Here is a 27,649-nt window from a genome sequence, read left to right on the forward strand (position 1 = left end):
TTTAAACTTTGTTCAGATGATGAGCTAAGGTTGATGGTGTGAAGAAGACCCATTTTTATGGGAGTAAGTGGGTTTTCGTGAAATAGGCCATGATGCCCCTTCTTCCATGCCTTCTCCTTGCTCCTCTCACAGGCTGTTTTTTGCAAGGGGCGAACTTGCTCTCAGGTCGGACATGTCCCCAAAGCCTCGGCCCCACATGTCAAAAGATAAACTGCTTTGTGGAGGAGAAATTCCCTAACACTTCTAGAGACCAGCAGATGAAAATGCTCTTTCTCTCCCAGGGCTTTTCAAAACTTGCCTGTACAAGTTTTGGTGTGATTCCTGTAACATTTTAGAGACTGGCAGGTCATTCCATGGGCAAGCAAGCCCTGGTTACACATTCTATCAATTTATAGGAAGCGACTATTCTAAGGAAAAACAGAATCGCAAGGCTCTAGAAACAGTGTCTAGGACTTCTCCCCAAACTGTGAGCCCTGGACCGGCGGCATCCCATCCCTGGAGAGCGGATTGGAAATGCAGAGTCTCAGGTCCCGCCCAGATCTGCTGAATCTGCATCTGCTGAATCAGGTCTGGGGTCTGCACGGCACCGCTCTGGCCCGGCTCTGCAGATTCAGCCAGGACTGGGGAGTTTTGTCTGATTTGGTTTCTCAGGCATCCAGGTGAGAAGTCATCACCTACTTGTAGGTCTCACTCCTTGTCAGGGATCAGAGTTTACAGGAGACAGTAACTTCTCAGGCCAGCACCCTTTCCCTTAAATCTTCTCACTATCATGGGCCCAGCAGGGTGACAAGTCCAGTCATCACTTTGCTTGCTAACTGGGGGATTTTGATTGATGGCCACCGCCATTCCCACGGACGGTGTGATTTCGGTCATTGGTTCACTTTCCATATTCTCCCTCTTGTTAGACCATGAAGCTGAGTTTCCGGACGCACAAAGGAGGTCACTGGCCGACCTCTTCTGCCCTCCAGAAAAAGTTCAACTCAGTCCATAGACTGCTCATTGGCCAAATGCCTGACTTCCCTTTGGGGCTGAAGCTCAAGAGAAAAAGAAAATGCAGGCTATGAAATAGTTTGGCACTCTGTCTTGCAGTGGAAGCATATTTTGCCTTAGTTTGATTTTGTAGATAAGCCAACGTCTGTCTACCCCAGTAGCTTTTAATCCAGCAATTTAAACCGAGTGAAGACGATGAAAGAACTCCTCATCGGTTGACCTCAGGTGCATAGTTCTGAGGGATGGCAGTGAGCATAATGATTTGTGCTGTGATTCTGAACAAAAAGGGCCCCAAACACTTAGTGTTGGTTCTGACCAGGACTCCCGACTTTCCTGCTTTCTTCCCTTCTGCTGGTGTCTGTCTGTCCTGTGAGTCAGATCCCAGCTCAACCTCGCACTGGGTACTGGAGAGTCAGCATGTCCATGACCTGGTCCCTGCCCTCATAGGACTCATGGGGCCATGCTCAAGTTTGGGGGAAAAATAAGCTTTTTTTCCTTTGGGAGTTTCTTACTGTATCCCTGTGTGTCCTCCCATTATGAGCACAGGGGGTGGGAAGAGAAGACACCTCTGAGCCATCGTCACCGGGTTTCTCTACCTGGGAGAGAGGCCCTCCAAATGGCCCACAGCTCCTATGACACTCACTCATTTAAACCCTGGGTTTCACAACTGCAGGGGAACGAGTATTTTTAAAGAGACCTATTCAACACCACTGACTTACAAAAGAAAAAGCAAAGAGCAAGACTGGTGCCAGGTATCCACGCAGCATCCCAACATCTCCAGACAGGCAGCCTCCTCTCACACAGATGTTCTCCTCCTCCTGGGCCTTGGATCAGAGCCTGCTGACAGTTCCCCAAACAGAGTATGCAGAAGAGAAAAGGCAGAATAACTAGCGAACCCATCCTATCTTTGGGATCTAAACCAGTGATGTGGCTACAGGTTCTCAAACTCTTTGAGAAATGTCACCTTCACACCCACCACAGAATTCCAGGTTTTCCCAGGATTAACATCTTTGTCTATTTGCTCCTCTAAGACTGAGAGATAGTTCAGCAGCTGGCAGAGGGTGGGAGGGGGGTGGGGAGTGGGGGAGGTTGGTGCAAAATGAGAGCTCGGGCTCAACGTGTCAGACTGAAACACTGAAAAGGGGTCCCTTCTTTGAGCCTGCCTCTGGGTGTCCTCCCTCCTGAGCAGCTGACCTTGCCTAGGCGGCCCTGGCAGCCTTCTGATCATGCCACCATTCTCGTGTGTTTAGAAACCTGAAATATCCCATGGAATGGTTACATAACACATAATTTAATAAAGTTATTTAAGCACCGCTGGGCAGGTCACTGTGCCGGGGGCAGGGGTGGGAGGGGGTGGGGGGGCACAATGATGCATGAGACATGTTCGGAGTCCAGCAGAAAGGAGGAAGAGCTGTGGCTAGAGGTGGACGCTGATCAGAGTAGTTTAGACTCCCTGTCTCCACTTCTCCATGTCCTGGAGTCTCTCCTGTGACCCCAGCATTGTGAGAAGAGAGGGGCCTAGGGATCTCTAATTTGATAAACCCATGGGCAAGCCTTAGCCTTGGTGGCATCTGATAGCTTGACCTCAGGACCCTCCCGTAGACAGTCTCCTCGCCAGGCTTCCAAGTTACAGCTTCTCCTGCCCCCCTCCTGGTTCCCTCATCTTGAGGCTTCCATTCCCTATTTTCTTCCCGAGAAAGCTTGTGCAGTCCCATGGCTGCAGAAGAGGCACCGAATCTGTGACGACCTCATCTGTATCTCCAACCTAGGCCTTGCTCTTAAGCTTCACACCTGCATATCCATGCTTGGCCTAGAGCCGTGCGCATGGGCCATGAAGTTTAAATCGTACTGTACATGCGCGCCCGCACGAGGTATATTGTGGAAGAGCCACACTCAAGGGGCCAAAGAGCTGCATGTGGCTCGCAAGCTGCAGTTTGCTGACCACTGGCCTAGAGGAAACTCACACCAGCACACTCAGCGTCCACTCTATCAGGGAGTGGTCAACATTTGCCAGAAAGCAAGACACACATCAGGAGGAGCCATGCAGAAGTGGGGAAACCGAGTCTGAGGGAGAGAAGCACAGGAGGACCCATGGCCAACCGGCCCAGGTGCCCCTTTGGTTTGAGCTGTGAGTCACTTCTTCTAAACCTGACATTAACCATCAAAACCTATCAACCAAGAAAACAAAACTGAGCTTTAAAATAATAACTTAAAAAAGTACAGGGATATTATCCAGCCTCAGATGGGAAGGAAACTACCACACATGCTATCACACGGATGAACCTTGAAGACATAACGCCAAGTGAAATAAGCCGGTTACAAAAGGACAAATATTGTGTGATTCCACTTACATGAAGCCCCTAAAATAGGTTCACTCCAAGAAACAGAAAGTAGAATAGACATTATGAGGGGCTGGGGAAGGGGAAACGGGGGGTCTGTTTTTAATGGGGACAGAGTTTCAGTTTGGGATGATAGAAAAAGTTCTGGAGATGGATGGTAAGGCTGGTTGCATAACAATGAAAATGTTCTTAATGCTATGAACTGTATACTTAAAACGGATGAAGATAGTAAATTTTGTGTTATGTGTATTTGCCACAGTTAAAAAAACAAGTATAAAAGAATCAACACAGTTTGCACTATGTATATGGGACCTGAAGTGACATTAATAAGATTGGTTCCAAATGATTAGTTTACAAATCACTGTATTTGTTGTATATGTGATGTATGACTCATGTATCAAGATTTTATTTTTTATTTCAGGAAATTTACCTATTTTTTAACACATGGAATGCTTAGAAATAAAGATCTAAAATAATTTTTTTTAAATGTGAGGAACTAAGAAAAACCTCATGAAGTCTTTCTGTTGATTCTTAGACTCCAGCTAATGAACCCAATGAAGGGGACAAGCCAACAAGAAGACAAAACTGTTCAATGAATCAACAACCTTCCTTTGTCTTTTTTCCTTAACTCAAGAATTAGAAGAATAAAGATTCTGTAAATGGTACAATAGAAAAAAGAAAAAGCCACTTGAAAAACTTGATGAAATATATTTATATAATCTCCTTTTAAATACACTTATTTTCCTATGAGACACTGGTCTGGCTTTGCTTTCTTGTTTTTATACCAAACAGAAGCCAATGGTCCTGGGGTTAGATTTTGTTCTAGGGGAACCAACCTTCTCAGTTATTTGAAGTATCAGTGCTGTCCAGCCATTCCTCGTTCTAGAATCTCTAGACAGAATCAACACTATCCTTACCTGCTTTTACTTCTTAAGTAAAGAATGTTTGGATTAAAAAAAAAAAAAGAATGAGCATGACTGATCTCATTTTCTTCCCCCTCTGGAGTAAAGTTAAGTGGTAAGTCATTTATTTCTAGAACATTAAATTCCAATCAGGTGAGAAGCAGATAACAGACCGCTCCTGTTGGAGGATAAAGGTATCACCCACAAATCCCAGCCCAGGAGTGGGGGCGCCCGGTGGCTGGAGAGGTCCCTGGGCTGTGTACTTGCCAGCCAGGCCTCCCCACTTTGCGAAAGGCGATAGGATGTTCCCAGGGCACGGGCTGTGTTTGGTGGATAGAGAGTCCAGGATCAGAGAAGCAGAACCTCCCGGTGAACACGGCAATAGTCCTCCTGACCTGAAAGGGCGAAGTTAGTCTCCACAGGGACTTAAATTCCTCTACAGTCATCTGAGGAACTAGAATAAATCCCAGTAGCTCCAGGGGATGGACCAGCACCAGCGTTATGGAACACTCCCCAGGCGACTGCCATGTTCAGCCCAGGCAGACAATCCCTGCTTAATCCAGGTGGAAGCTTTAGTTGCCTGGTCCCACCCCAGAGCAGCTCACTCAGAATATCTGAAGAGCAGGGTCGGGACATCACCCTACTACAAAGTTTCCCAGGTGATCCTAAAGTCCTGCCGGGCCAAGGTCCACTGGTTTCAAAGAAAACCAGAGGCAAATTCTGCGTGTAAATAATTTCAGATCGATTTTTTTTTTGAGCAAAGTTTTAGATCTAGAAGAGCACAGGGTCTCAGCAAAGAAATTTTGGAACAGGGATGAAAAGGAGGAAATTAGGATCTGTAAGGAGATATTTTACTACTTTCCCCCCAACTTCTTTGCTGGGACTCCACTGACATGAATAGGGAGAGAATAATCTTGGTCTTCTACCTCCTGGCAAGATCAATTTAATTGGAAAGGGACAGTAGAGTGCTGCTGCTAGTATTACTAGTATTGCTACACTTCTAGGAGGGAGGGGGGGAGGGAGGGAGGGAGGGGGGAGGGGGAGAGAGAGAGAGAGAGGGTGAGAGAGAGAGAGAGAGAGAACGAACTTGTACTTACAAATATACAAATAGACTGGGGGAGAGGGGGTGGAGTGAAGGGCTGAATTGGGCTCACTTAACTGGTTCTGTGCACACTTCCCTCCCTGAGTGATTTGAGTTTCCATTTTAATCAAGAGCAGAACTGATTATCTGCATCGTTCCTATAATTGGGTGGCTCTGGTTTTTCCTAGAACCATTTGGGAGAATTTAAAGACTACATTCTCCTTCCAGACCCCAGGAAATCTGTTCAGGCTTTGAAAGAATGTTTCCTGTCATGCCTCAAAGGTCTGTTCTTATGTGAGGTTGGGAACCAGACCCAGTAACCGCAGGAAATGTGATTAACCTGACCCATCCTTCTACCAGCCTTCATCTAAAACATGAATGACTTTTGCTAAAATTGACATTTTTGTTTTAACTTTGCAGCTTTTTAAGATATGCGATTAAAATGAATGTGCTTGCACTTTTGCAGTTTCACAAAAGCCAAGGTATATAGCTGACAACTCGCTGTTATCAGGTGACCTAGCAAGAAACACATTTATTTTTCCAAACTCTGGCATCTTGATGCTGGTAAGCGCACACAGAAACTGATGTCTATATGTTTTGGCCTAAGGTTTACAAATCATTTTGGACTACTTGCTGTTAATATTCCTTGTTTTGCAACGGGAGGGGGAGACTGGACCAGAAAAAGCGGATGACTGTGACGAAGGAAATCCTGTCTGAGCTAAGATTGCCTTGAGAGCTGGGGGTGGTGGGCAGGGAACCGTGGCGAGAGCTGGCAGAAAAGGAAGGTGGTTTTTAGATAGGAAAAGAAACTATTTCAGGCCCCTACTTGGCCCTTGACTGTACTTGGACAGTTGTTATAATGAAGACAATGACTAAGTAAGGAAGAAAGGGAAGGAGGTGGTTTTCCTCCATGGAATTTCTAGCTGGAATCTTCCTGTCTGAATCCACCCACTGGCCTTGCTCTCCTGGGTGCTCAGAAGGAAACAGGTATGTGTGTGTGTCCAGTTTATCCTGACTTATGGAACCATAGCAGACACTGTGTACTGCTAATGCCTGCTAGGAAATGGGAAGGGCAGGGGGAGGGGGGAAGGGGGGTTCCCTTCTGCCCTTTCAAGAAAGAAGTTCTCTCCTAAGATTTGACTGGGTGTTTTCTATGCCATGTTGCCAGACCAAAACCTCTTGAGTTTTCTTGCTTTGTTAAATCGTACTTGGGTTTCAGAATTATTTGAACAAGATGTTCTTTGTTTTTAAGCCTTTCCACTTGTTCTGGAAATAGTTTAGTCGCACCTTAACCTAGCTTTGATTAAAACTAAAAGGTTTTGCTGGCATTTCTCAAATGTATGAAAAAGAAAACAACTGTCCAAAGGCAGTGGGAAGATGCCCCTGCACCCATCTCGCCATGTGAACCGTGTGTGCACTGGTGAGCTTGTCCACAGCTCAGCATTGGGGCACCACAGGCACTATGAAGATGGCAGGATCTTACCCCAGCTTCCTCCTGCATCCCTTCAGTCTTGCTGGCTGGTGCACTCATGCCACATCCTCCTCTGCCCTGCTGTGCCTTGCTGGGCACACTCGCCTCTCCCTGCCTGACAGCCACACACAGAGAACACCCGGGCATGGCAATGAGGCCCGCAATAATTTTTCCCCAAACTCTAGTAACACTTGAACTTTTCTTTCTGTAGCTTCCAGGGTTTTTGCTTTTTTAAAAAAGATGTTTTTATGATTTCAGCATGAAGATCCATATTTGATTAAAGCACACACACATACAAACACACACACTCAAAACCTAAAACCAAGTAGGCACTAGCTAACATTCAGCAAGCACTACAATGCTGAGATTGCGAAGATCTTTACATGCAATGTCTTCTTTTCTCCTCAGAGCACATTTAGGAGGTAGAACTACTTTTAGTCCAGTTTTAGAAACGCAATGAAAGCGTAAAAGCTAAATAACTTGTCCAAAGTTACGCAGCTGAAGTAGCAAAAGCAAGTTTCCAACCCAAGACTCAAGCTGGCCTTATTCCTGGTGAAACCCATGCCGTGGTCCTGCTCTTCCTTTAGGATTCCCCTCTGAACAGCAGGGTCTAACTCTTGAGGGGGCTTCTGCAGGTGTTTACTGATGAGTACAATCACATGTGAAATCTGAGGTGCTGAAAGTCTGATCTAGTCAAAGGAGGGAGAAACTAGGTCTCAAAACAGTGGTTGCTCTCTACTTCTGTACATGGACAATCCCAGATGATATATTTAACTTAAAAATTTTGGTCACACAATTGGACAACTCCTACTCCCCACCCCTCACACACGTGTGTGTGCTCAGAACTCTCCAACCCCGCTGCTCCTGGCCTGTCCTCGCTCTGGGACCCAGACCTGAGCCCATGATAGAACTGATGTATATAACTTGTGAGTGAACATTATTCCTAGTAGAACTGGACACGTTCACATAATGATCTCACCATGAGCCTGGGACATGATTATCAGCATCCCTGTTTCACACCTGAAGAAAAGAAGCTCAGACAGGAAGTGGCTTTCCCCAATCTTTGGACTCAAACCCAGATGCTCCAACTCTTTAATAGGCCACCCCTGTCTACCTGTTGGCGTGTGGGACATGCCAATGAAAAACATTAAAATAAACCACACAGCAGTCAGAGCAGCCCCAATATAAGGAAGTTGGCTTTGTCCCGGGAAAAAATGGATTCTGACATCATTCCACTGCTGACCATGGAGGTCTCCTGCAGAGCTAAGATAATTGTGGGACAGTCCCTTTCTCCCCAGGGGGTTTCAGTAAGTTTTTCTCCAAGTTTGGACTGACAATCTTCCAAGAGCCTCTCCATGTGCTCTGAGTTAATAATGCTGTGCTCACACATCCCTCTCCCCTCTACGAAGCAATACACCTTCATGGCCTGGCATTTCAAAAAGGGCCTGAAGAAGGAGAGCTCCGCAGGAACCCAGCTCTGCCTCTCGGATTCCCCCTCGCCCACTCTCTGCCTTCCGTGGTCATCCCTGTGGGCTTCTCCTGAGTGCAGCCTCTTCAGTCTCTCAGCGTTCACAAGCTCCTCAGTCACCTACACGCACAAGGCAGCCTCTCCACAGACCCAAACAGGACTCTAAGCTCCCTGGGGACCGTCATGCTTCTGTCCCCTGCCTGGGCAGCCCTTGTAGAAAAAGGAGCCAGGAGCACCCAAAGGCCCTGTGTGCATGTGGGTGCATATGTGTGCTCCATGCTCTCTATTTCTCTCTTTCTTCCAACTATCGTCATCTATTATCTACATCTATCTGCCATCTATCATTTATGTATATCTAACATCTATCTCTATAAATCCCATGTAGATAAATAATACACACATATTTTACATGTGGTATACATCCTATTTAGATATAAGTGGATATATTTTATATGCTCAACACCTTGTGGATTTTAAATATGCACACAAGCATTCATAGTCTACATCCAGGGATTTGTCAGCCTGCACAGTGATTAAGAGCAGAGGCTTTGGAATCAGCGAGTCTTGGGCTTTATTCCCAACTTTATTCCTTATTGACCTTAACAAGTACCCTAACCTGTGTGTGCCTCTCTCTGCACATCTCTAAAGTGGGATAACTGCAGAGTTGTGGGCCTTTAGCAGGTACCGTGTGTCAGCAGCTGAGATTAGTTCCTGGTACCAATGTGCTCACTAAAGGGAGTTGCTGTTGCTCCTGTGGGATATTTCAGCTGCCCCTGGGGGACCTGGAACGCTAGAAGCACATTCAAGGGTTAGTCTTTCTTATGTTGATCCCCGGGGACCTCACAAAGACCCTCTTGGAGGTCCCCTTCCTTGTCTCCAATCTGAAGCCAGTGTCAGCGAGGTAAGGGCAGAGGAGGGAGCAGGTCCCACGGAGCTGGTCTGTTTCCTGCGTACCCCCTTCCTGACACCAGTTTGCAATTATTGTACAGTCCTTGCTAATCAGTGTCTCTTTTCTTTAATGGACAAACCAGAGCCTCGAGGCCTCCCAGGGAGCATGCGTCTTTGATCCCGTCCGCCAGCAGAAGCCCTTTCCTCTGTTCTCACGGGCCCACATCACTTCGCAGTCACAGAGCCCAAAGTGCTCCACATGCAGAAAAACAGTTATGTAATTTCTACCAGGTACCAGAAAGTCAGTGCATGTAACTCAATAACACAAATTCTTCTGTAATTCCCACACGGAGATCACAGACCTGGGCAAAAGCAGCAGCAGAGGAATTTTATGGGTGGGGTTGAAACAATCCCTAGGAAAAAATGCAAATCTTTCATAGACGGATCAATGCTCCTTTTATCATCATATACAGCTAGCTTTATCCAGAGGGGGAAGCATTTAATTTGGAAAAAAAAAAAAAAAAACCCAAAACCCCACAGTGAGAAAAATTACATTTTTATCTCATCTTTTATTAGTTGTTCCATGACTGCATTCCTCATCCAGAAGATTAGTTTGAACACTTTCAACTATCTCATTTTCAACTGACATCTTCGCTCATTTATGAGACAGACACTTCACGGAATGCTCACTGTGTTTCAGGGCCCGGAGCATACAATGTACTGAACAAATCCTGGGGGGAGGGGGACAATGTAACATGTCCTCATCTTTGGATTGTGGGAGCAGTAATTGCCCTTGAGGAAGAGTGAGGCAAATGTTTAATGTCTATATAAGTTATGAATGATGACTTGAAATCATTGATCTCTGATGATAATTAAAAGTCCTAGGAGCTTGAGAGGGCAATTAGATTCTTGAATGGGTCTCAATTCTAAGGGCAGAAGGCCCAGCCAGCCACAGGCATTCTGACATCTGTCATATGGGTACTCTAATAGGTGAGAAGGCAGGGTGCCCTTCATGTCACAAGGGCCACAGGCTCCAGAGAGGAGATAGGGTGTGTATGTAGCCAGCTACAAAACAGAATTGGAAAGGCCAGGGGACAGAGGCTGCTCTGTTCCTGCAGGGTGGTGACAGAGGCAAAAGTGTGAGGCAATAGCCACTGGCCATGGGCCATCCTTGTTCTGGCCCTCTTCCCCCAGCCCATAACTGAAATAGAAGTTGGGGCAATGTGGAGATTGCTAACTTCAAATTCCACCATAATGGCTTGTAGGGAGTGCGTGTGGAGGTGGGGCACAGGGACGCTGGACATCCCAGCAGAGCCACTTTCGTGCTACCCATCCAGTATTCTAGGCATGCAAGAAAGTGGGGGAGGCCTCCCTTTTTCCATACAGCACCTACAAACTCTGGCCTGACAAATCAGCAAGGGCTAGAGGTGTGAGCATTCCCGTTTATTGTCTCCTTGGCAGTGACACCATCATGCAATCCCGCCATGCCACTGCACGCTCAGGAAGCAACTGTGCATCCGTTTTCCCTGCCCGGTCAGTCGGTCAAGAAGAGGGAGGCTACTGCAGCTCACTGCAGGCCTCCTACTGGATGCTGAGCTGTGGAAACTCCCTTGGGATGCCTTTCCTCCTCTCTCTTCACACAGCACTCCCCACAAGTGAGGGGGACAAAAGCCCTTTCTCCCTGATGGGGCCACTTCTGCTATATTTCCAAGCACACAGGAATGCTTTTTGTTTACTTAGTCTATTAGAGAAGAGAATGGGAGCCATATTTTCCTCGTGCCTGCCACATCTGCTGCCCACTGGCCTCAGACTTGCTGCTTCTCAGCTTTTTCTTTGCACTTGTCTGTCTGGCTTATGTGCACCAAATGTGACTGTCGTTGGCTTCTAAGAGCAGGTTTGCAGAACAGTTGCAAAGATAGTGCAAAGAGTCCTCTATACCCTTTGGCCAGACAAGATGATGCTATGCCAACATCTTACATTTCCTTGGCACATTTCATCAGAACTAGAAATTGACATGATTACATTAATTACAGACTCTATGAGAATTTTGCCAGCTTTCCCACTAATGTTATTTTCTCTCTTCCAGAATGCTGTACTATACTCCCCCTTTTCTTTCTGTTTTTTTTTTTTTTTTTTTTTTTTTAACAAAAGAACTTGTTGCTTCAAAAGGCAGCCTCATTCAAGGCAGCAGGACACAAGCTAACGGAACGCCCAGTGCGCGTCAGTGGTCTGCCTCGAGCAGCGGGAGACGGGGAGGTACCAACATGAGGAGACCAGACCCAGGCACTCAGGGCCTTAGTGTCTGGTGGGTAGGGCAGAGCTTGCAGGGGGAGCTGCTGGAGACGTGTACTTCCTTTGAAATTCACTCCCTGACCACATGGCTGGAATTGGACTACATGCCGTGGGTCTCCCTAAGATTAGCTATCCCCTTTTCCTTTCATGAATAATCAAAAGAAAAATCACACCACAGGGAAGCCCGTGAAATCAAAGTTAGTGAGTCATTCAGACCTTCATCTGTCCCAGGACAGGCTCATTAACTGAGCAAGCAGATACCAGAGGACTGGCAATAGGTAGCCACCAAATGCTCTGCCCATTCTCTCATCTTAGCTGATTAAGTTCCATTCACTGAATTCCAGAAGCTTCTCACAAAGACAAAAAGATAAAAAGCCTGATGCAGCATATTTACTTTTAAGTCATATCCTGGAGCAGCCCAAATGCTTTCCTGGAAAAGCCTTACTATTCCCAATGTTACATTCCTATTCCAGCTGGGGGACGAGAGCCAGCTCATCTCTGCGGTTTCAGCTCAGGGAAGGGCCTGCGGCAGGTGTGGGTGCTTTGTGTGCTCAGTTCTGGCTCTCCAGCTCACCTGGAGCCCCCCAGCACTGACACCATAACCGGGAGCCCCCAGCACTGACACCATAACCGGGAGCCCCCCAGCACTGACACCATAACCGGGAGCCCCCCAGCACTGACACCATAAGCTGGAGCCCCCCAGCACTGACACCATAACCGGGAGCCCCCCAGCACTGACACCATAACCGGGAGCCCCCCAGCACTGACACCATAACCGGGAGCCCCCCAGCATTGACACCATAAGCTGGAGCCCCCCAGCACTGACACCATAACCGGGAGCCCCCCAGCACTGACACCATAACCGGGAGCCCCCCAGCACTGACACCATAAGCTGGAGCCCCCCAGCACTGACACCATAACCGGGAGCCCCCCAGCACTGACACCATAACCGGGAGCCCCCCAGCACTGACACCATAACCGGGAGCCCCCCAGCACTGACACCATAAGCTGGAGCCCCCCAGCACTGACACCATAACCGGGAGCCCCCCAGCACTGACACCATAAGCTGGAGCCCCCCAGCACTGACACCATAAGCTGGAGCCCCCCCAGCACTGACACCATAACCGGGAGCCCCCAGCACTGACACCATAACCGGGAGCCCCCCAGCACTGACACCATAAGCTGGAGCCCCCCCAGCACTGACACCATAACCGGGAGCCCCCCAGCACTGACACCATAACCGGGAGCCCCCCAGCACTGACACCATAAGCTGGAGCCCCCCAGCACTGACACCATAAGCTGGAGCCCCCCCAGCACTGACACCATAACCGGGAGCCCCCCAGCACTGACACCATAACCGGGAGCCCCCCAGCACTGACACCATGACCGGGAGCCCCCCAGCACTGACACCATAACCGGGAGCCCCCCAGCACTGACACCATAACCGGGAGCCCCCCAGCACTGACACCATAACCTGGAGCCCCCCAGCACTGACACCATAACCGGGAGCCCCCCAGCACTGACACCATAACCGGGAGCCCCCCAGCACTGACACCATAAGCTGGAGCCCCCCAGCACTGACACCATAACCGGGAGCCCCCCAGCACTGACACCATAAGCTGGAGCCCCCCAGCACTGACACCATAAGCTGGAGCCCCCCCAGCACTGACACCATAACCGGGAGCCCCCAGCACTGACACCATAACCGGGAGCCCCCCAGCACTGACACCATAAGCTGGAGCCCCCCCAGCACTGACACCATAACCGGGAGCCCCCCAGCACTGACACCATAACCGGGAGCCCCCCAGCACTGACACCATAACCGGGAGCCCCCCAGCACTGACACCATAACCGGGAGCCCCCCAGCACTGACACCATAAGCTGGAGCCCCCCAGCACTGACACCATAACCGGGAGCCCCCCAGCACTGACACCATAACCGGGAGCCCCCCAGCACTGACACCATAACCGGGAGCCCCCCAGCACTGACACCATAACCGGGAGCCCCCCAGCACTGACACCATAAGCTGGAGCCCCCCAGCACTGACACCACACAACAGAACCAAAGCAGTGAGTGACTTGCCCTGGGTCACTACAAACAGCCAGTGAGTAGCCAGGTGGGCAGGAGGCCTTCTTGTTCCCCAAGACTACTGTGCAGTCCTTGGCTCCAGAGGCCACCAGCTACTGCACAGATGGCCTGGTTTACAAGCTGACTCCCCTAAATCTGGGGTTCCAGACTTCACCTACCAGCGGATACCAGCAGATACAGCGAGGGGCCAATTTCAGAGCTTTCTCTGAAGTCCTCTAGTCACAGATAAATATTCTTTTTCACATTAAAAGAACAAGACATTTCAAAACCATCTTTTACATAGTGACATAATTATTATCAGACATATATGTTCACTGCCCTTTCATTTTCCTTCAACTTTTCTCTTTTATTTAATTGGAGAGTGTCACCCATTTTTTTTACCCTCTCTTCAGAAAAACAGACAATCCTTTGATTTTTATTATTTTAGTCGTTTTATTTTCTATTCTACAACTTTTTATTTGAATTTCTCCCTCCCTTCCCCCCTTTTGGTTCCAAATATACCCACCTACAGTGCTAGAGCCATGTTCGCCGTCCTCCCTTCATACCTACATCTAGTTCTGAGATGCTGGGATGAGCCCCTGACGTTAGTGACGGCGGCCAAGTCCGACAAGCCGCCAGGGAGGGCTGCTTTAACTGCCCCCCGAGATATGCTTGCTTTTCCATTAGGAAGGAGCCCTGTGATATTTCCCTTTTGCGTAGGGGTCCCGGTTTTAAAACAATAGGACTACTCTGGGGAATTCTGGGAAAGAACTGTTCTCCACGATTCTTAACTAGAGCCTGGGGAGCATCTGAGCACCATACATTTTTTTTTCTTTTCCCCCCAGTAAAACAATGATACAGACCAATTTATTAACCCACAAGATGCTGCCATCATATTTTGAAGACTCTCTAAAATTTTCATGAATACATACCAGTTCTGACAGCACATAGATAGTTTTTCACATACTCTATAATCCCTTTAAGTCAGGATGGATGTTCTCTGGTCACTATACACTTTTTATAATTTTTCAATAAACCGATTGAAAGGAGAAGAGAAAATCTTTAGAACATACTGCTGCTGCTGCTGCTTTTTCTTTTCTTGTTTTTTGGTTGGGGGGAGGGAAAGGTATGGCGGCATGCAGGAGGGTAATTTTTCAAGTGAATTTTCCAGGGCCTGGATTCCTAGAAAGCACCCTGGAAACTGAAGCTAGTGCAGAAGGCAGCCAGGAGCCCAGCATTTCCTGGGGCTCACGGGGCCACACCCTGATACTTATGAGAATCTAGAGTCTGGGGTCTGTTTCTCCAGCTAGGTCATGAGGTCAGCTCAGGCCCCCTGCATATTTAACCTAAGGGAAAGAAGGCCTTTGTTCTCTGGAATTCTCTTCCTTCCAGAATCACACAGAACTGGTCCCTTAGATCTTCAAGGCTGCTGCCCCATCTCTTAAGATAACTAACAATGTTCAGCAGGGGCTGCAGTGAGTGCTTTTGCTTTTAAGTCTCCTGAACATTAGAGCATGCTGCTGTGGAGACCTTCCCTGACACAGGCCCAGCAGACACCTGGAGCTCTTGCTCCACCGCGCCACCCTCCAGGGACTTCACACGCATCCACTCATCTGACATCCACCTAGAGATGGGTGCCATTGGCAACATCCCTATTGCAGGACATAGGGGTTTGGTGAGTGCCAGGGGAGGCAGCAGCTCATCAGCTGTGGAGTTGGGAATGGCCCCCAGGCAGCCTGCCTTCAGACTGTGGGCCAGTAACCACTATGCAGCCTTGCTTTTAGGAAGGGGCCTCTGCACATACACTCAGAACCTTGGCACTGCATTCAAAGGAGGGCATCTTCAGGGAAGGCAACCTGAACAGCAAACAGCGAGTGCTACCCATGGTTGCACAGGCAAGTCACATGTATTTACATTGGGTCCTGAGCCCAGGCTGCCCCATGGGATTTGTGCTTCCTTTTCTCCTTTGGACACCTAATCATATTGCTTCTCCCTTGCACTGGGCTCCTCTCTTCAAAGCAAAGTGCGGGGGGGGGGGGGGTTCCTTCCTAGGAACCAGGCTCCCAACACAACACTGCTAGTCACAGTTAAGAGCAAGGAGAAAGCAGCACAACCAGAGAAAATACTGGAGCTTAGGAGCACCTGCACTACTGACTTACAGTCTGATGCCGGGAAGCTGAGTGCAGTGAGCAAGTGTCCGTTCAAACCTAATGTCGGCTACTTATAGAGAGACTTTGGGCAAGTTCTTTAAGCTCTTTGTGCCTCTGTTTCCCATTGGTAATAGTTACCTACCTCATAGGTGTGTTTCCCTATGAGGCTCGGAATGATTAAGGCATACAAATTGGCACATAGGAAGCACACATTCAATAATGATTCCCTTTGCTAACCATTTGCAGCTGTTTCTGCTACAAAGCTTTTCAAGCGACAATGAGCAGCCCCTTTTACTGAACTGACCTATCCCTGGGAAGAATGGGTACAAATGGGCAAGGAGACAGGATTCTTGAGCATGGCGCACAAATAGGGGAGGAGCTGAACTTGCCACAGTTAAGAAAGGCATTTTAATGCATATAGTTAAGGAGCAAGGAATTATTTTCTGAGTAATAGCTATTAAAGCCAGTGGGAAGTAAGAAGTTAATAAGTAGGAGATCCATTGTTGAGCATCACCAATCACATGCGTGTTGAATAATGCTATTAATAGCTTTCTAGTAAAACAACTCAGAAGTATTTTGTCTGTTTAGATTTAGAATCCACAGCCCAGGGACATGAAATAAATTGACAAGTGAGTCCCATTGTCTCCCAACACAATACTCTAGCTCAGTGGTTCCAAAACTCTGTCATCAAGTGGGAATTCAGACTCTGAGGCTCCACCCCAGCAAGTCTGATCAGAATGTCTGCGGATGAGAAGTCTGCATTTTTAACCAGCCTTTGCAGGTGAGCGCAGGGTCCATGGACTGCACTCTGAGAAGCACTGCTAGGCAATCAATGCGCTTGGTCCCATCCAAGGATCAGAGAGCAAAGAGACTTAGGTGAGTTTGCAGCATCTAAGTTAGAGCAGTGGTTCTCAACCTTCCTAATGCCGCGACCCTTTAATACAGTTCCTCATGTTATGGTGACCCCCAATTTCATTGTTACAAATTGAACATAATTAAAGCACAGTGATTAATCACAAAAACAATATGTAATTATATATGTGTTTTCCGATGGTCTTAGGCGACCCCTGTGAAAGGGTCATTTGACCCCCAAAGGGGTCGCGATCCACAGGTTGAGAACCGCTGTCAGAGGAAGGCAGAGAGGTATATTACATGTGACAGGGCACTCACTGGCCTTTGTAAGAAGCTAGGAATATTCTCTTCCTGCTCAAAGTGTGGAAACAGGGCTCTAGATTTGTGAGACGTCGCAGAGCTGCACTTAGGACCCAGGTATTTGGACATGAAGCCATGTCCACCAATTTTAGGATCAGTCCTAGATAAGATTCCCGGGACTCTCGCCATCCTCAGGAAGGAAAACGCTGATATCATCAACAGTGATTCCAGGGGACCAGAGGGTGTGGGAGTCAACAGGATTCAGTGCTTTCCTTTCTAGAAACCCTGTCCTTTTTTTGAGGGTATGCGTTTTGCTCTGCCTTATAAATATGACCCAAGTCCCATGAGGTCATATGTGCATAAGGACCCGTAAGGCTCAAATATCTAGGATACTTGATCTTCTTACATCAGGACATGTAGAAAGGAAGAAACAGACCTGAGGTTTAAGAAAAACCTTGGCCTGGAATGTTCCGGTCAAAGGTTCTGACTTCCTTTCTGACTTTCCAATCCCTGAACTGGAGCAGAAGGCTGCAGGAAAGTAAGGCTAAAGGTTCTTTTCCAAGTTAGGTACTTCTTCCTCTCTCACAGCCTTTAACATCTCTGCTTTATGGGAGGACAGAACCATGTGAAAATAACGGAATTTCAATCAAACTGCAAATACAGCTTCCCATTGGCCTTTATGTGCACTCTACCCAGAGTAGGGACCCTGGAGGGGAGGAGGCACTCCCAGCAGGAGTCCCCTGAGAAGTCAGGTGTGACAGAAATCATGTTCCAACAGCGTATAGAGAGGATGGGGTCCAGGACATGTTCCGAACCAGTTTAAACATTTATGTCCTCAACTGAAGAGACCCACCAAACCGGTGGCGGTGTAGCCATGCTCCGTAAAGCTCAGTAGAAGTGGCTCCTATCATCCAACCACAATTATAAAATCCCGTAGTGCCGTCCCCAGTGCAATGACAATCCTGACAGAGCTGCCCGAATGGCAGGGCTGCTGCGGGGGAGGGGGGGCACACAGTAAACAGGTCACATAGGGGAACCTTAGCAGCTCCCACGGTGCCTCTGCCAGGGCCAAACCAAGTGTCCAGCCATCGTGTCCTCCATCACAAAGGTTAAAACGAAATACAAAGTTGCTAGTGGTCCTCCTCGCCCCGCCCATTCCCCCCAAAGGCTCTCAGAGGAAGAAGCAAACCCTGCCAAGGACAGTACAGTACTTAGACACTAGCTTCTGAGCTCCATAAACACGTTTCTCCCCGGTACTCAGGCCCGCATTGCCACGTGACTGACAGCCTTCCCTGGCTTCCAAGGCCGGGGCATTGCCTAAACTTAGGAAAAGGATGCCAAGGTTACGTTTTACATGACTGGTTCCCGGGGAAGGGCCAACACTTGTACAGCACAAATGGATGGTGGGAAGGCAAACCCGAGAAGTTCCTTGGGGGGAAAGCGAGCTTTCTCAGAATCTGGGCTCGGCAGGGGCTGTAGGGGACACCCGGACACGGACACACGGATACACACACACACACACACACACACGCTCAGGTGAGCACGCAGTGGGCGTCCCAACCACACTCCCGCGCGGCGCGCGAATCAAAGCCCGTGACCGGGAGCCAGGACTTACCGCCAGGACGCTCTGGGCCAGGAGCCCCGCTGTCACAGCCCCCAGCAGCAGCCACCTGGGGGGAGGGAGAGGAAAAGCGCCGTAAGCGTGCGCCCCGATTTGGCAACTCCTGAAAGTGACTCCGGGACGAGGCAGAAAGTCGCTTACCGCCGCAGGGCAGGGCCCGACGCCCGGCACTGGTCTCGGTCCATGATCCCGGTCCAGCCTCCCTGGGCTCGGGTCGGTCCCTCCTAGCGTGCAAGGAGAGACAAAGCAGCGGGCTGAGCCGGGGCCGCGGAGGGAAGCATCCTAGCCGCCGCCGCCTCCGCCCGAGACGCGGGAGAGTGGGGTGCGCCCCCCACCTCTGTGCTGGGGTGACGGAGATAGAAGAACGAGGGGCCGTCCCACCTAGGCCCCGGTTGGTGTTGCTAAGCCGCGGCCGCTCAATCACCAGCCTCCCCTTCCATTCCTAACAGCCTGCACAGGGCGCCCCAAGTCCGTGGCTTCGGCCTGGGTCTCCCCGTCCCGGGGTTGCTCTCACCTCCGGCCCGGCTTCCGCCGCTCAGAAGCGTCCGCCGGCGGCACCCCAGCAGCGCGTCAGCCTCTCAGGCTCCCCGGCCGCCGGCCTCGGGGCCCGCGCGCCCGCCCTCGGCCCTCCGTGCAGTGGGCGAGCGAGGGGACAGCCGCAGGGTCGCGCCGCGGCAGCCGGAGCGCAGAGCCCTGGCGTCCCAGTGCGCCGGCAGCCGCAATCCCGGGGCCGCGCGCTCCCGCCGCCTCTTACCCGCGCCACAGGGTCCTCCCCTTTGAGACGCCGCCCGCGCGCCGCCGAGGGGAGGGGGCAGCGCCAACAAATTGAGGAGCTCGCCTGGCCTCGCTCAGGTCTCCGCCGCAAGCCGCCGCGCCCCGGACGGTGCTCCGCGCCCGCGCGCCGGCCTCCGAGAGCGAGCCGCCCTCCGCGGCCCGCGAGCGCCCGCCTGCCGTCCTCCACCGCCCGCCGCCGGCAGCCGCCGCCCCGGGCGCGCCACCATGGGGCCCCGGCTCGGCGTCTGGCTGCTGCTGCTGCCCGCAGCCCTTCTGCTCCACGAGGAGCGCAGCCGAGCCGCTGCGAAGGTGAGTCCCGGCCGACCCGACTCCCCTGCGCCCCGCCCTGCGCCCGGGCGCCCCGCGCTGCCCCTTTGTCCCCGGCGCGAGCCTCCCGCCCGCCCCTCGGGGGCCGTTCGTGGCACGGCCAGGTGCACTCTCCCCGGTCTCCGCCGGTGATCCCTGCGGGCTGCGATCGCACATCCATTAGGGAGCCTCCTTTGTTGTGGCCTGGGTAGGGGCGAGTTAGGGGACTCCTCAGGGCCGGGGGGCAAGCGAGCAGAACTGGGTGCGCACGGGATGGGGTGAGGGTGCCCGGGAGTCAGCGGGATTTGAACTCGTACCTCCGGGCGCTCAGCGGCTCACCGCCTTCACCTGCAGTGGGTGCCCGGGTGAGTCGGGAGGGGCGGACACGCGCTCCCCACGCCGCTCCGAGCCCCGCACATGTGCCCAGGCGTCTCTTTGGGCTTGTTTCTCTCGATTTTTGGAGACTCTGGTAGTTGATGCTGAACAGTAACAGTCTGGGCTCTTTGCCTGGAAACAGCTGTATCTTTGCTTTCCCACGACTTTTATGTTGCTGAAGCACGCTCAAGAACAGAAGTGGGGCTCTTCTGCAATGCAGCTTTAAAAAGTTCTTATACTCGACTCGTTGCCTTTTATTAATATATACTTTAAAAAATTATAACCACATTTATATTTTTGAGTGTGAAACCAAAATGAAACTCCATCTCATTGTTCTGTGTACAAATTGTTTTCCTACTTTTCATTTCCTCTGGCTATGTGCTTGCCCGGAAAGGAGCTGGGAGTTCAGTTTGCAGGGGTAACGGCTTCCAGCTCTGGACTGTCCTTGATGTTCTGTTGTTCTTTCCTTTTTTCCTTCCCTTCAGACAGAATAAAGACCTCAGCTGTTCCGCACTGCAAAGCCATGTAGACAAAACCGCGGGAAGGTGGCGTTTCTAAACACATTTTGCAGCACCCCCCCCCTCCCCAAATGTTTAAAATGATTTTGCTACTTGCTACATTTCCCACTGATTCTTTTTACTGTTTCAAATCCTGATCTTGCTCTTAGATTTTTTGTTTGTTTTTTACTTGTCTTCTGGAAGAATGATACTAACTCCACTTCACTGTATATAAATTATTAACTGTTACATGCCAGAATAAACTGGGAATATGCACACATGTCTCATCATCCAGAGCTTGACTTCTTGCTGGCAGTGCCTTCCTTGGGTATTGAAAGGACTAATGATTACACTAGCAGTTAACTTCAGATTGTTGCTCCTAGCCTAGCGTAGCCTCTCGCACTGAAGTCAGTTATTTAAACACTCTCCAGTGATGATGACAAACTACTTTCAGAAGAGGAGGCTCCAGAACACTTTATTTGGGTGTAGAAATATTGACCAAAAATGTAACACTTCCAAGGAGAGATTGCTAAACCTGATGGCAATGAGAGAAAGTTTTCTATTTAGAAATATGAACCTATGTTTGGAATCAGACTTTAGAGTTTCTGATTTATAATATTAACAAAGTGAAGCTAATTGTAAGAGCTAGCTGTTCAAAGAGACAGGACTTTAAGGAATGAGCAACTCACTTATGGAAACTCCTGTTCCTGCCTGGGGAATAAAACTCATCACTCTTGAATTGGGATTCTTTTTTTTTTTTACTTCCTTTTATTCTCTAAAGCCCAAGTACATTCCTGTCCACTAGCTTTGCTCTGTCCCTCAAGGTATCACATAGTGTTTTAAGAGATTTGGCATGTGGACACCCTCTGATCACCAATTGACTTAACAGATATTATCATTACACTATATTTTTTTCTTGGCATCATTACAGAGAGAAGCATATGACTTATGGGTGTATAAGAAAATCCATTTAAAAATAATAACTGGTTATGTTTAAAATTGTCTCACTTTTCATGCTATCAATAACTTTTTTTTTTTTGCTTAACTCCTATCAAAATCAGCTGTTAGGTATACAAAAAAGTTGAAATAACCTCAATATTATCCCAAGCAAAATATCATTTAAAAATATATTTTTGAAGGACAAGATGTTACATGTCAATCAAACCCTAATTTAAAAGCTAACACAAATTATTCTTTGATTACCCGCTTCTTGGAGTATCTGAATCACACTTTACTTGCATCTGTATGCCAAAACGTCACCTACTATGTGCCAGGCACAAATTGTACTTATTTATTTTTCACATGAAAGTATTTGATTGTACATTTGACCATATCTGCTCTGGTTATATTGTGTCCATTTACTAGTGGATGGATTTTCTAAGCTAGTGTTTTTTTTTGCCAACTTCCCCAACTTTTCTTTCTTAGGCAAGGAAGGAGGAACGGTGCAGGCCTGAGACAAAAATGTGCTCATAGTATTTTGATGGCAAGTGCCATGTGTTCTCAGCCATGCAGTCATACTGAACTGAATGAATTGTTCCATCCACAGCCTCCAAATTACCCCCTCCAATGGGTCTGTGTGATGTTCCTTAACAAGTTATTTCTTGGGGTCAGAAATGTGAACTTTGCCCAAAGTGTGTTGATGCCTGCCTATCAATATTGGCATCTCCAGACCATGAGTCACCACTCCTGTGACTGAATGATTTAGAACTCAAAGGAGGTGAGATTTAATTCCCATGCGAGTAAGGACCACATTCTGCGGGGAAATGTAATTTAACTGAGAACACTTCTGATTTCTGAGTTAGTCCCAATGACAGCAACATGAGCCCAATATCTTGGGAGTGAGACTGGTGAAGATATAATCCAAATCATCATGCTCTTTACATAGAGAATTGGATCAGGGTAAAAAGAAGCATCTCTAATACCAACCAGAAGAAATAATGTACATAAATTATGTGTGCGTAAGAGTGGTACTCTTACACAACTATTAATGGTGTATGTTAGTCACATCACACAGAAGAGGGTGGTTTAGGGACAAGGGGATCCCACCTTTTGTGTGTGCTTTGATTAAGCAAATGATTTTGGAGGGCTCCCCTGTGCCTCAGTTTCCCTAGTTGATCTGTGCCTGCTCCCAGGGCTCCATCCCTTCCTTCATTGTATACATGCTCCCTGAGCAATTCTTCATGCCATGCACTCTGTCAGGTGCTGGGCATACAACAGTGACTGGGACCCACTGCCTGCCCCCAGAAAGGTCACAGTCTAGAGAGAAATACTGAGAAACAGGCAAATACAACCTATGCTGGTAATTGCTACAATCAAGGTACTCCAAGGGCTGCAGAAGCACCTAATTCAGCTTTGGGGACCTCCAGGAAACTTCTGGAGGACATTCCATTTCTAAGTCTGAGAAAGAAATAGGGACTATAAATCCAACATGTTTTTTTTATATGTACTGTTATAGGGCATCATACATGGGTGTGGTAATTCTACTTTGTCCTTTCACAAGTCTAAGGGTCTTTGCCTTTAAAGATGACCCTAAAGTTCCCTCCTTTGAGATACCAAGATGTTATTGTTTCTGGTATCAGCAATCCTGATAGCTGAACTTTTGCCTCAGTGGGGTAGAGCGAGGATGAGGGCACGGTCTAGGTCAGCGATAAGAAGCTCCTCCCTCCCAGCCAGCGAGGGCCCTGGGATTGGTGGTGTTTCCTTTCCGGAGGCTGCAGGCACATGGGGATGTTTGGAGAGGTGCAGCTTGGGTGGCTGATTCTAGGCAGGAGCGCCTTTAGGAGCTGACCCAGAAAACCTACCTTCACTTGGGCAAGGACATGAGGGAATTCACAAAGCCCTACATTATTCATTAACAAGACTGTTGGCAAATTTCTCGGGACTGGTAAGGATGGCCATAACTTGACAAATTCAGTTATCTAGTTAAGAGCTGGTAAAGATTTCCCAGACAAATTGAACCCACAAGTGACTTTCTAAAACAAATGCTTTTAGATATCAGAAGGGCCTCCAGAAAGGAATAAATGACAATTCTTGTGTTGATGAAGCACACAATGTTTCTTAAAACAATTATTCCAGAAATTGGAAAATAATTAACCTCATTAAAATGTCTCTTAAGCAGATTTGATATTTTGAGTTCTTGGGCTAGAGTAAGCAAAAGCAACAATAGAATGCCTAAAATAATATCACTAGACTCTATTGTTTTTCCTGCTATTATTAAACAACCAGTAAAAAAATATCAGCTATAGAACAATACAAAAGACATATTCCTACCATTCTTACTCATACAATGAAAGGGGATGTAAACCAAAATATGTTTCAACTGTCAATTTCTTTTGAGGAGTTTAACACCAAGAATCACTCTGGGTTAATATTTTTATAGTCTGTACACAGTGAGCTAGGTCCATCCTGTGTTTCTTCTTCATTGTTCTCCTGGTCTTACTCCTGTAACACAAATATGTTCTAGTTTTCTTTCTATTTCTCTGTTCTTTTCTCTTATTCCTCTTCCAGAGCCTTCAGTGTAGGTATACCATGAGGGTAGGCCTCAGCTGGCTTCTCTCTTTTCTCTACACTCACTTCCCTGGGGGAGATCTACTTCCTTGATTCGGTACCTTCTATGAGGTTGACTCCAAACCTTTTTTAAAAAATTCCAGTCTGGTATATTCCCATTCCCATGGAACATCTCACCTGAGCTGTCCTGATTTGATCTCAGACTTAGCAAATATGTCTAGAACTGAACTTATCTTATGCACAGATCACCTGTGCTTCCTAACTCTCCCATTTTGGCCATTGGCACCACTGATGTTTTCTGATGCTTGGCCTCCAGACCATGACTAAATCTGGAGACCTCACCCTTCCTTCTTTTTTATCCTCCATGTCACTCAGTCACCACGTCAACCCTTCTTTGTACATGCTTCTTAGAGTCCCCCCGACCCCCACCCCATCCCCGCTTTCTCTTTCCACGGCTGTGACCCTGTTTGACCCATGGTTGTCTACTCACCTTGTGCTATGATTGCCACAACCCTCCTGACTCCTGCCCCTTCTTTCAGCCCTGAGTTCACTCCTTCCCATTCCTCATGTTGGTGTGAGGCTGTCTTCAGAGATCCTGTTTATGATCACATGATTCTACTGCTCAGGATCTGACAATGGCTGCCTACTATCTGACTATAGGTTTCCATCTCTTTGGCTGGGTGGGGTTTTTTTTTGTTTTAAATAAAGTCTGTATTTTTTAGAGCAGTTTTAGGTTGAAAGCAAAATTGAGAGAAAGCTGTGTCTGCACAAGCATAGCCTCTCCCATTACCAACATCCCCCACCAGAGTGGTACATTTGTCACAATTGATGAACCTATAGTGACACATCATCATCACCCAAAGTCCATAGTTTACATTAGAGTTCCCTCTCGGTGTTGAATATTTTATGGGGTTGGGCAAGTATACAATGACCTGTACCCACCATCACAGAATCACACAGAGTATTTTCACTGCTCTCAAACTCCTCTGTGCTCTGCCTATTCATTCTTCTCCACCCTGAACTCACACCAGTGATCTTTTTACTGTCTCCATAGATTTGCCTTTTCCAGAATGTCTTATAGTTGGAATCATTCAGTATGTAGCCTTTTTGGATTGGCTTCTTTCACACAATAATAAGCATTTAAGGTTGCCCCAAGTCTTTTCATGGCTTTATAGCTCCTTTCTTTTTAGCCCTGAATAATTCCATTATCTGGTATACCACATTTTATCTATCCATTCACCTACTGTAGGGCATCTTAGTTGCTTACAAGTTTTGGCAATTTTGAACAAGGTTGCTATAAACATCCCTGTGTAGGTTTTTGTGTGGATATATGTTTTCAGCTCTTTTGGATAAATACCAAAGCAGACGATGGCTGGCTTGTAGGGTAAGAATATATCTAGTTTTGCAAGAAACCGCCAAACTGTCTTTCAAAGTGGCTGTACTATTTTGCATTCCCACCAGCAATGAATGAGAGTGCCTGTTGCTCCACATCCTACCCAGCATTTAGCGTTGTCAATGTGTTGGATTTTGACCATTCTAATAGGTGTGTAGTGGCACCTCTCATTGTTTTAATTTGGCTTGGTGCATACACTTCCCAACATAGATCCATGGAATTTACCTGGTCTTATTCTTCTCTTCTCCCCAACATGCAAGCTGGGTAATTCTCATGAAGGACTAATCTCCGTGTTCCAATAATCTTATCAAACCTCAGTCTTTAATCTATTAAATGAGGATAATACAGGGTCTATGGATACCTTCCAGTTGCTCAGTGCACAAGAAGCAAGTAAACATTCAAGAAATGTTGGGGACATGGCTGGGATCACATGTCTGCTGGTTTGACACCTCTGACAACTATGAGATGCGAGGACATAGCTTCTTTTTAAAATGCCCCCACTATCTGGGGGAGTGCCTGACAATGGAGGGGAATCAGTAATTACTTGTCATTGGTTCTAATGTTTTTGGCTGTCATTCAGCCAGGACCCTGGGAGAGCCCTGTGGAGCTGTGTGCTGGCTCAAGTCGATTCTGTTACATTGCTGACCCCTGTGGCAGTTTGAAGGAACACAAGATAAGGAATGCCAAAGGAAGGTGTTTCCTCTCAATTTGAAATTTAGAGTAGATATTCCACCACAGACTAAACACAACTTGGAAATATATACGATGCTGAACTCTTTATGTAAATAGTTTATTCCATGGTTTAGTAATATTCCTGGCTTTGCTACTTTGGGTTTTTAATCTGAATGTTATAACAACATTTTATGTCATATGAGTTTTAAAGCTTGCTAGATTTGTGGTCAAGTAAAAGACAAATATAAAGTGTCTGAATCAGATATTAAAGCAATGTACTACTACCATGTGGGCCTTTGTTGATCTCTTCCTGATAAAGGAGAATTAATTATCCAGTCTCCTCATCTTTTATTGCTCTTGGAATCAATAGAACTTTGTTTATTACCAAATAAATGAGTGGACTGGTGGTATTTCTTCCTTATTCAGATGACAGCAAGAGAAACAATATTGGCTGTAAGCTGGAAGAAGCCAGTTTGATGTTCCTAGTCTCATTTCACCATACACACTAACAATTGAAGAAGCCATTTGTATATCCACTCAGAGAGAGTTTAGCTGATTAAATGAATTCCGTCCAACTCAGTGGAATATTTGGAGAGATAGTATTCCTGTATTTGACATTAAATGAAAATGGTTAAAAAAGTTTATTGAGTTTCTGCGTTAGACAAGAAATATATTCCTTTATGAAGAACAGAACCCAGTGTTTTCTCATTGTAATTCAATGCTCCTCAAATTATTTACACAAATTGCTCCCAGCAGCCATTGACACACCTGGGGATGAGGAAGGTTTGGAGGATAGTGATACATGGCAGCTCGTGTCTTCATTTCACTGACAGAAATCTTACCTCACCCTGGTCTTTTAGCATACGGGCATTTTTGAGGATAGTAAGTCGATTGTGGTTTCCTGCTTCAGAATGTTACAAAGAAACCCAACGATAACTATTTTTTTATGTTTTTTTAAATTTCTATTAAAGATATGTTAATTAATGTATATTTCAATCAGAGGAAGATTTGGCTTCTACATCTCTACCAATACTTTATTTTTATAATTTAAGCATATTTTGTAATATGCAAAATGATCAAAATTTATTCTCAAATACACAATTCGCCTATTATGCAACCAAGGACTTATTTTTGCTCACAGGAGTATTTGTTTCTGAGTGATCCACGAGCATCAACTTTGAAATGTTATATTTAAATATAAGCAACTACTTTTCCTAATTACCTTTAATTTTTGAGTTGCATTTTAGAATTTTAAAGAAGAATACAATAACATTTTAATGGCATAGAGTTATGACTGAGTTGCATGAAACTTATTTGCTAGGTCACAACTATTCCTGGGTTAGAGCTTGAGTTAAGGTGATTATTATTACCTATGACACACGAGGGGAAAAGGCCACAGCACCATAGTTTGGTCCATATTTTTTTGGTAATGACTATTTGGAAAATACTTAATTTGCTTACATTTTAGATAGAAATCATATACTACCTGAGGGTTCAGCCTAATTCCAAGGATTCTAAAATTGGCCAGGCAAAAGAAATGTCTATTTCTCTCAGAAGCTTGCAGTAAAGGGAGATGTACACACAACTTATTGGAAAGACAATTACAGCGTTTTGAATACATCCAGAGAGGAAGTTAGTCCAACCACAGTTGCTCCGCATAGGGTAGTGGTTAAGTTCATGGTGCTGGTTTGGATCCCGCTGTGT

General features: G+C 47.3%; 2 protein-coding genes across 2 annotated transcripts in view; one reads left to right on the forward strand and one right to left on the reverse strand.

Annotated features, from left to right (window-relative positions):
* COL4A2 (collagen type IV alpha 2 chain) overlaps positions 1-19,147 on the reverse strand; it is a 189,061-nt gene extending 169,914 nt beyond the window's left edge. Inside the window, exons 1-3 of the mRNA XM_081084483.1 lie at positions 18,936-19,147; positions 18,563-18,645; positions 18,416-18,470 (exon numbers count right to left, since the gene is read on the reverse strand). Of these exons, the coding sequence (XP_080940609.1) occupies positions 18,416-18,470; positions 18,563-18,606 (99 nt within the window). The 5' untranslated portion in view covers positions 18,607-18,645; positions 18,936-19,147. The remainder of the gene's footprint in view (positions 1-18,415; positions 18,471-18,562; positions 18,646-18,935) is intronic.
* Positions 19,148-19,234: 87 nt separating this feature from the next.
* COL4A1 (collagen type IV alpha 1 chain) overlaps positions 19,235-27,649 on the forward strand; it is a 139,524-nt gene continuing 131,109 nt past the window's right edge. Inside the window, exon 1 of the mRNA XM_081084484.1 lies at positions 19,235-19,504. Coding sequence (XP_080940610.1) covers positions 19,421-19,504 — 84 coding nt within the window. The 5' untranslated portion in view covers positions 19,235-19,420. The remainder of the gene's footprint in view (positions 19,505-27,649) is intronic.

The sequence above is a fragment of the Myotis nattereri genome (genome assembly GCF_964212035.1).
Source record: "Myotis nattereri genome assembly, chromosome: 2".
Taxonomy (NCBI): Eukaryota; Metazoa; Chordata; class Mammalia; order Chiroptera; family Vespertilionidae; genus Myotis; species Myotis nattereri.